This window comes from Rhinolophus sinicus, linkage group LG06 (genome assembly GCF_036562045.2).
Source record: "Rhinolophus sinicus isolate RSC01 linkage group LG06, ASM3656204v1, whole genome shotgun sequence".
NCBI classification, from domain to species: domain Eukaryota; kingdom Metazoa; phylum Chordata; class Mammalia; order Chiroptera; family Rhinolophidae; genus Rhinolophus; species Rhinolophus sinicus.
Genome location: NC_133756.1, coordinates 116,269,137 through 116,277,356, shown reverse-complemented (window position 1 = coordinate 116,277,356; position 8,220 = coordinate 116,269,137). Strand labels below are relative to the sequence as shown.

At 46.3% G+C, this 8,220-nt stretch overlaps 1 protein-coding gene across 1 annotated transcript; it reads left to right on the top strand.

Moving 5' to 3' along the window:
* Positions 1-3,302: 3,302 nt before the first annotated feature.
* Positions 3,303-6,474, top strand: THRSP (thyroid hormone responsive). The gene is made up of 2 exons (XM_074335717.1): positions 3,303-3,992; positions 5,464-6,474. The coding sequence occupies exon 1, from the start codon at positions 3,536-3,538 to the stop codon at positions 3,971-3,973; it is 438 nt and encodes a 145-aa protein (XP_074191818.1). The 5' UTR covers positions 3,303-3,535; the 3' UTR covers positions 3,974-3,992; positions 5,464-6,474.
* The last annotated feature ends 1,746 nt before the right edge of the window (positions 6,475-8,220 follow it).

Sequence of the window (8,220 nt, the reverse complement as noted above, 5' to 3'; positions counted from 1 at the left end):
AAGAAGCAAGCACAGAGGCAGAATGACACAGTGGGGTACAGGGGCCATGTGCTCAGGTGGAGTCCCCCAAAGTCTGAGCTGGAGAGGCCCTACCAAACCTCAGCCCCCTCGTTAAATAGGTGAGGAAGGGGCGGCCCAAGGAGGCTGGGGAGGTCCAGGGCAGCCCCAGGCTACCAGGTAAAAGAGGAAGGAGACCCCTGCTTGCAGAACATGCCTGACCTGTCCATTATGCCAGGGGCAGCTCCGCGAGCCTGTGCACAGGCAGAACGCCACATTTTCCAGGTCTGGGTTAGTGACGCTGGTGCTGGGTTAAAAACACAAGAACTAAGGCAAGGTAATGCCCTTAGGGACCTGCGCATGGAGTCAGAAGGAGTTACACAACTAGGGCTGGACGGGATTTCCCTTCAGAGAGCTCCAAACCCTTTACCTTACAGCCACGGACACTGGAGCTCGGGGAGTCTGCTTACAAGTGACCCGGATGACAGCGCACCAAACCCAACCCGTAATGTTTAGCCTTGTGGTCTTTGGCTATATATACTGCTCAGCCATCCTGGATGTGCAAATACAAAGGACGCCCCATTTTCCTGAGGAGAAAACATTGTAAGAATGTTTTCCCCAGTAAAGGTCAAAAAACCAAACAAACAAAAAATGTTTTAGGGCTGGAAATGAATTAATCAAACGTTTACTTAAGTCATCTGTTAAAATCAAATTCTTTCACTTAATTTATTAATTTAGAAAACTTGCTCTTGCCATGCATTGTTTAGGAAACAATTTTAGGCAAATTCTTCACCCTGCTCACTGGTGAAGGTCATATTGGGCCAATGTGTCTTTTAACAATTTTGTTTGCAGTAAAGTACTGGGAAAGCATCCTAAGGCATGAAGATGGGCAGGAAGGAGTATGGCACACCCTCCTTCCCTGAAAAGTCACTCTGGAAAAGAGCCTCGCCTTAGAGTCAGGCCCATGAGGTGGTGCTGAGTACATGCAGGAGCCCGCAGCTCCTGGGGGACATGGGTGGCTGCAGCCGTTGGGCTCCCTCACCTCTCACTACTGCCTCCCACAAGCCAGGGACCCTGTTTTTCGAGGTGACTGGACACTATGACCCAAGAATGTATCCAGAAGTGAATCTAATGGCCATCATTCAGCCAGTATCTACGGAGCACTTGTAGTACTAGGCCCCAGGCCAGTTACAAAATGAACCAAAATGTGGGTAGGGAGTCCTAGAATGGAGGAATACATGAGGAATTGGGGGAGCATAGTGTAGGAAAGGAGAAGTGGCAGAGGCAGTACATATTTATTGAGGTCTTGCGATATACCCAATATTTCACAAACGTCCTCTCTAATCCTCATAATGATTTGTGGGTAGGAGTTACTACTCATCCCAACTCCTTCTTGCCATAGAACTAATAGTGTGTGTTCTTAGGCTACACACTTTACCTTTTTAGGGCTCTATTTCCTCCTCCTTACATGGGGAACACCTACCACCCACCATTGTTGGGAGGATCGAGTTCTGCTCTAAGCAAGCCTTCAGTCAGTGTTTGCTCTTATAATTATTAGACTATAGGAGGAAGCTGAGGTTCAGAGAGGAGCAGTGCGTAGCCCAGGGTCACACAGCCAGAGAAAGGAAGAGCTGGCCTATGCGCTCTGTTCCTCTCCACAGTCTGCAGTACAGAAGGGGTTAAAGTGGAAGCTTTGCCCTTCACAGCAGGTGCCTGGACTTGGCTGCCCTCTCTGTTCTGAAGAGGCAAGGACAACTGTCCAACACAGGATGACCCCAGGTCACCTGTGGCTATGTACACAGGCAGCCCACAAAGGGCAATTGGAGGGAGGGACAACTGCTGCTTTCCCCGGAGGCCTGGAAAGCTGGGCATCTTCCTTCTGTTAAGTCTGAGACCTTGGGCCAGTACCTCCCCCTTTCTGAGTCTCAGTTTTCTCATCTGAAAAGGGGGATATTAATGTTTTTCTGCCTCATGTGGGCATTGAGTGAGTTAGAGGCTGGGAAATCCTTTTCCACACTACCCTACAAGCGTCATTAACATCAGTGATTTGGGGGTGGGATGAATATTGTAGTTTAATGGGGAGGGTCTAAAAGGAGGTAGAATTCAGTTCAATATAAAGACGAACTTTCTCAGAGCTCGGCCATAGGTGTGGGAGGGAGTGGGTGAGTGGATGACTGTCGATCCTGGGGGTGTAGAGAGGGCTCCCATCCTGGGGTGGGGATGAGGGTCGCTTAGATGAAACAAGTAACCCTCCCTGTGCTCCTCTCCTCTCTACTCCCATGCTGGGCAGAAGGTACCTAGCAGATCTTTCCATCCAACCAGTGCTGTGAGCAGGTGACCGAACCAGAACTTGGAAGGTCTTGCTCTCCACTTGACTCTGCCACTAACTTGCTGTGTAACTTTGAGCTTCCCTCTAAGGCTTATTTTCCTAGTTATCTCATAAATAAATATAACAAAGGCAGTATTCAATTGTGAAAATGTGGCTATGGAAGAGATTATTATCTTTCAAGACTTTGGCCAAAGGACTAGGTCAATGCTAATGAGAAGGCTTTGTAACTTGTGGAATTACAGGTTAGAGTTGGGAGGGACTCCAGCATGAATCTAGAATCTGCACAGATAATAAATACATCCAGGGACTGCGCTTTGTGGTTTATGAAACATTTTCTTTAGCTTTGTCTTATTTGATTCTCACCACACCACCTCAAATTTACAGATGAAAATATGGACCCAGCAAACGTGTATAACTCATGAAACCTCCCACATGGGTTTAGAGCACTAATTGGAGGTGGGAGAGAGGTGGTCCTGGGCTGGAATTCCAGCTCCAATGGAATAGCTTTTTTCTGCACCTCAGTTTTCTCATTGATAAAACAGGAAGACTGAAACATTCATTGTAGGGTTGTGGAGAAGATTAAATGAGATAACTTTGTGAAAGAGCTTAGTGCAGAAATTGATGCAAAGTAAGTGCCGAATAAATGTAAGCCAGCAAACAACCCAAACACATAGCTAGGAAACTGCAGGACTGGGTTTCCGGCTCCAACTTCAGCGCTCTTTGCCCCCCACTAAGTGGTTTTATTTCATGACCATCCTCATTCATGCCTCAGCTGAGGCACCCCAGGTTGGAGAAGTGCACTGCACATTAGGAGGCTATTCTAAGCAGGAAGCAAGAGGCATCTTGGTCTCAGATGACCTGAAAAAGTTAATTATTGTCCTGGGGTTAAGTGCACCAGTTGCCAAAGGGAAAAGTTTCCCTGTTATTGGCACTGCCAACGAATGGAGGAGGAGCTAGGCTCTTGCTGAGGCAGTCACAGCGTGCTGAAATGGTAGGCAGAAGGCTGACGGGTCTGTCCTTGAGCAGATGGATCCCCTGATATAGACGTTGGAGCCCAAGCCCTGGGATTGGCCCAAAACAGGGCTGTGTTGACCCATCGGCTGGGCTTTGACATCCTGTCAAACTGCGGTCTCATCCAGACGTAAAAATTACAGCCTAGAAATAGTGCTGGGGCAGTCTGCCTGGCTCGGTGCGGGAGAGGAAGTCACCATGCAGGTGCTAACCAAGCGCTACCCCAAGAACTGCCTGCTGACCGTCATAGACCGGTACTCGGCGGCGGTGCACAACATGGAGCAGGTGGTGATGCTCCCCAGCCTTCTGCAGGATGCGCAGCTGAGTGCGCAGGGCCGCTGGGCTGGGGGTCCGGATCTCTACAACTGCTTCACCATGCTCAAGGCCATCTGCGTGGATGTGGACCACGGGCTGCTGCCTCGGGAGGAGTGGCAGGTGAAGATGGCAGGTGGTAAAGCCAATGAGGCTGAGAATGAAGACACGCAGGAAACCGATGGGGAGGTCTTGAGGCAGCTGGATCTAGAAGCCCAGTTCCACCTGCACTTCTCCAGCCTTCATCACATCCTCACTCACCTTACCTTGAAAGCCCAGGAAGTGACGAAGATATACCAGGAGATAACGGGACAGGCCATATAAGCCTCGGACTCTAGGGAAGGTAATGGTAGCCACGCTAGTGGGTGTTCGAGTCCACGGTGGGACATTCCAGGGGAGGGAGGGGAGCAGTGGTGCAACTGAATCTGAGATAGAGCCACCCTCACTTCAGGGTACTGGAACCACAGCCTAGGAGGGCCCAAGGCCAGGCCTGCCTTACTCTCCTTCTGAGCTAGAATTGGTGAGTCATGGCCATGAACTGTAATGGAGACAGAAGGAAAAGTGGCCTGTGGGTGCATACCTTATAGGCACATATATATGTTTATGCATGTGTTCATTTGTTAGTAAGTGTAGGTATTTATTCAGGTAAATTGTGAATTCTGTGTATGTGTGTGGGTGGGGACAGTGCTTCCCAACATTTTTTCAAGTCATGGAACATGACCCATGTTCCATGACCCATGACATATGACCCATGGAATATGGCCCAGTGGGGTACATAGGTGAGGCCACTCACAGTATTCCTGCAACTAGCAGGGGTCCTCTGGCCATCCCAGGCCGCAGCCAGCCAAGTGGAAAGCTTACGGACTGCTGCTGGCACTCCGGTCTGTTCCAGGCACACCAGTGTGGGGGCATGCCTGTGGGGAAGCCCTGTTATGAGGCCATATTCATGTTTATGGGTCTGAGCACATATGTCTATGCACAGAAGGGGTGGGTTTGTGAGGTATGGATGGACAGCGAGCTGGAAAAGCAGGTGGTGGCATCAGGTAGGTGATGGGAAGAGGACCCAGGACAGTCATGCTTGGGTCTTTCCTGGATAAAGAGTAGGAGACATTTGGCCATAGCACCTGCCCGTTGTGAGCCAGTGCCACATGCCAGCTCCGCTCCCACAGATGGACTTCATCAGTGATAAGCCATGTTCACGTCCATGGCACACTCAAAACCACTGATGGACGTATGTGGGGCAGGGTTTTTATCCCCATTTTACTAGTAAGGAAATTAAAGCCAGAGGTAAAGCGATTCACTGAAAATCATAGTAAGGGGACAAAAGCCAGACTGGTCCCAACTTTGAGCTGAGTGTTCTTTCCATCACACCTAGTCTTGGCCATATGTGTTATCTTCATAATCTTCCTGAAGTCCACCCTATAGTGACGGGCTATAAACAGGGACCTGAACACACAGCCTATGGAGAGTTCTGCTCAGGTATTACCTCAGCCATTTCTCCTTCCCCTCCCTCAAACCCAAGCCCAAATTGTCAGTTTCAACCCTCCCTTACTCTCTCCTCAAGGCTCCCTGCGTGGCCTTTCAGAGGTTCTTGAATATAACTGGGCTGGGTTAACAGCTTTGGGGTTAAGTTCTGGTTCCACCACTAATGAGCTGTGAGGCCGTGGTCTGGCCACCTTACTTCCCTGGGTTTCAGTTGCTTCACTGAATAATCAATAGTAGTAGTAAAAATAATAATTGGTAATTAAATAGTTTTATAGTTTAAAACCACTTGCATATCAATTATCTAATAGATTTATCATCCCCTTTCACAGATGAAAAAAACTGGAGGCCTGAGAAGTAAAATGAATCCAAGGTTATTCAGGAAATGGCAGAGCTGAGATGTGAATGAACCCTGGCCTAACACGCATCTAATTCTTTTCCTCTACATTAGTGAATTTCCTTAGTGTCTTAGAATTCTGCAGCCTGGGCTGGAGGTGGGAATTGAGATGGCAGAGTGGATAGAACACCCCCTTGACCAACCAAACTGCTTTGAAGACAAGAGCAGCGATTCTACACCACAATGCTTCAGCACACTCTAACCTGATTTTTGTGGAGGCTGTGTGGTATAGCAGAAGTTAAAAAACGTGGGCTCTTCATAAAAAAAAAAAAAAAAAAAGAAAGAAAGAAAAGAAATCTTACCATATGCAACAACATGGATGGACCTAGAGGGTATTATGCTAAGTGAACTAAGTCAGATAGAGACAAATACCATATGGTCTCACTTATATGTGGAATCTAAAGAGCAAAATAAACAAAATAGAAACTGATTCACAGATACAGAGACAAACTGATGGTTAACAGATGGGAGGGGGTTAGAGGACTGGGTGAAAAAGGTGAAGGGAGGGCTGGCTGGGTGGCTCAGGCAGTTGGAGCTCCGTGCTCCTAATGCCTAAGGCTGCTGGTTCGATTCCCACATGGGCCAGTGGGCTCTCAATCACAAGGTTGCAGGTTCGACTTCTCGACTCCTGCAAGGGATGGTGGGCTTTGTCCCCTGCAACTAAGATTGAACAGGGCACCTTGAGCTGAGCTGCCGCTGAGCTCCCGGATGGCTCAGTTGGTTGGAATACGTCCTCTCAACCACAAGGTCGCCAGTTCGACTCCCGCAACAGATGGTGGGCTGTGCTCCCTGCAACTAACAATGGCAACTGGACCTGGAGGAGAACTATGTCCTCCACAGCTAAGATTGAAAGGACAACAACTTGATTTGGAAAAAGTCCTGGAAGTACACATTGTTCCCCAATAAAGTTCTGTTCCCCTTCCCCAATAAAATCTTTTAAAAAAGGGATTAAGAAGTACAAATTGAAAAAAAAAAAAAAAAGAAGTACAAATTGGTAGTTTCAAAATTGTCATGAGGGTGTACAGTAAGTATAGGGAATATAGTCAACAATATTGTAATACCTATGTATAGTGCCAGATGGGTACTAGACTTATCTGGGGGAATCACTTCATAAATTATATAAATGTCTAACCACTACACGGTACACCTGAAACTAATATAAAATAATATTGAATGTCAACTATAATTGAAAAAAAAAGACATATCACCTCACACTTGTTAGAATGGCTGTCATAAAATACAAGAGATAACAAGTGTTGGCGAGGATGTGAAGAAAAAGGAACCCAGTGCACTGTCGGTGGAAATGTAAATTGGTATAGCCACTATGAAACACAGTATGGAGTTGAGTTCCTCAAGAAATTAAAAATACAACTAACATGATCTAGCAATTCCACTTGAGTAAATATTCAAAGGATATGAAAATAGGATATTGAAGAGATATCTGAACGCCCATCTTCACTGTATTATTCACAATAGCCAAGATATGGAAACAACCGAAATGTCTGTCAATGGATGAAGGAAGATGTGAGATATGTATGTATATATATATATGTGCATATATGTGTATACACATACATATATGTGTGTACATTTACTTATGTGTATGTATATACGAGTATTATTCAGCCATGAAAAAGGACATACTGCTATTTTTGACGACATGGATGGAACTTGAGGGCATTATGCTTAGTGAAATAAGTTAGAGAAAGACAAATAATGCATCGTATGATCTATATGAAAAAAAATTTCAAACCCATAGAAACAGAGAGTAGAGTAGTGGTTGCCAGGGGCTGGGGACAGGAAGAAATAGGGAGAGGTTGGTAATAGGGTACAAACTTTCAGCTATGAGATGAATAAGGTGTGAGAATCTAATGTATAACATGGTGACTGTGGTTGATAACATTGTATTATACAAGTGAAATTTGCTAAGGAAGTAGAAGTTCAATGTGCTTAGCAAAATATGAATATATAGTGATGGATGTGTTAATTAACTAGACGGGAGGAATCCTTTCATAATATATACGTATATCAAATCATCACAATGTATACTTTAAATATTACGTATCTTATAATTTTGTCAATTATACCTCAATAAAGCTGAAAAGAAAAAAGAAAAAAAACATGGGCGCTTGTCCTGGCTCTGTCACTGACCTCTGCATGACATCGGACAACTTATCCACCTTACTGCATTGCAGTTTCCCTGTGAGTAAAATACAGAGGTGGAACTAGAAGTTATTGCAGCTCTAATAACCTGATTCTTCTTACGTGCAGTGCCGACACTGCCAGAATTCTCCTACAGCAGTACCACTGAGCCTTTTCACTATTTTTCCTGTTTCAGTAGGCATGTGACAGCACTTTAGTGGTGTGGATTGATAGTGACGTGGTTTTTTAACACTCTGCATGCCATAGATCCCTTTACACAATAGAAAGTAGACTCTGTGAGAACATAGAGCAGTTTTCTGGCCCTGACGAGACCGGATAGGCCGGGACCTGCAGCTGGAAGTCAGGCAACTGAGTTCTCTGGGATGCTTCCCCTTCCCTACCCCTCTGAGCACCGATTCGTGGGCTCGTCACTGGGTCACCTTCCGGATGCTTGTTGCTATTCAGAACTCCCCCACTCCTCTTACCAGCTTGGGGTGGTGGTCAGTGGTTCACGAAGGACTAGATGTTACCTGGCTAGCGTGGGATGGGA

Excerpts from the sequence above, each read along its gene's own strand:
- THRSP (XM_074335717.1), top strand. The coding sequence starts at position 3,536 with ATGCAGGTGCTAACCAAGCGCTACCCCAAGAACTGCCTGCTGACCGTC.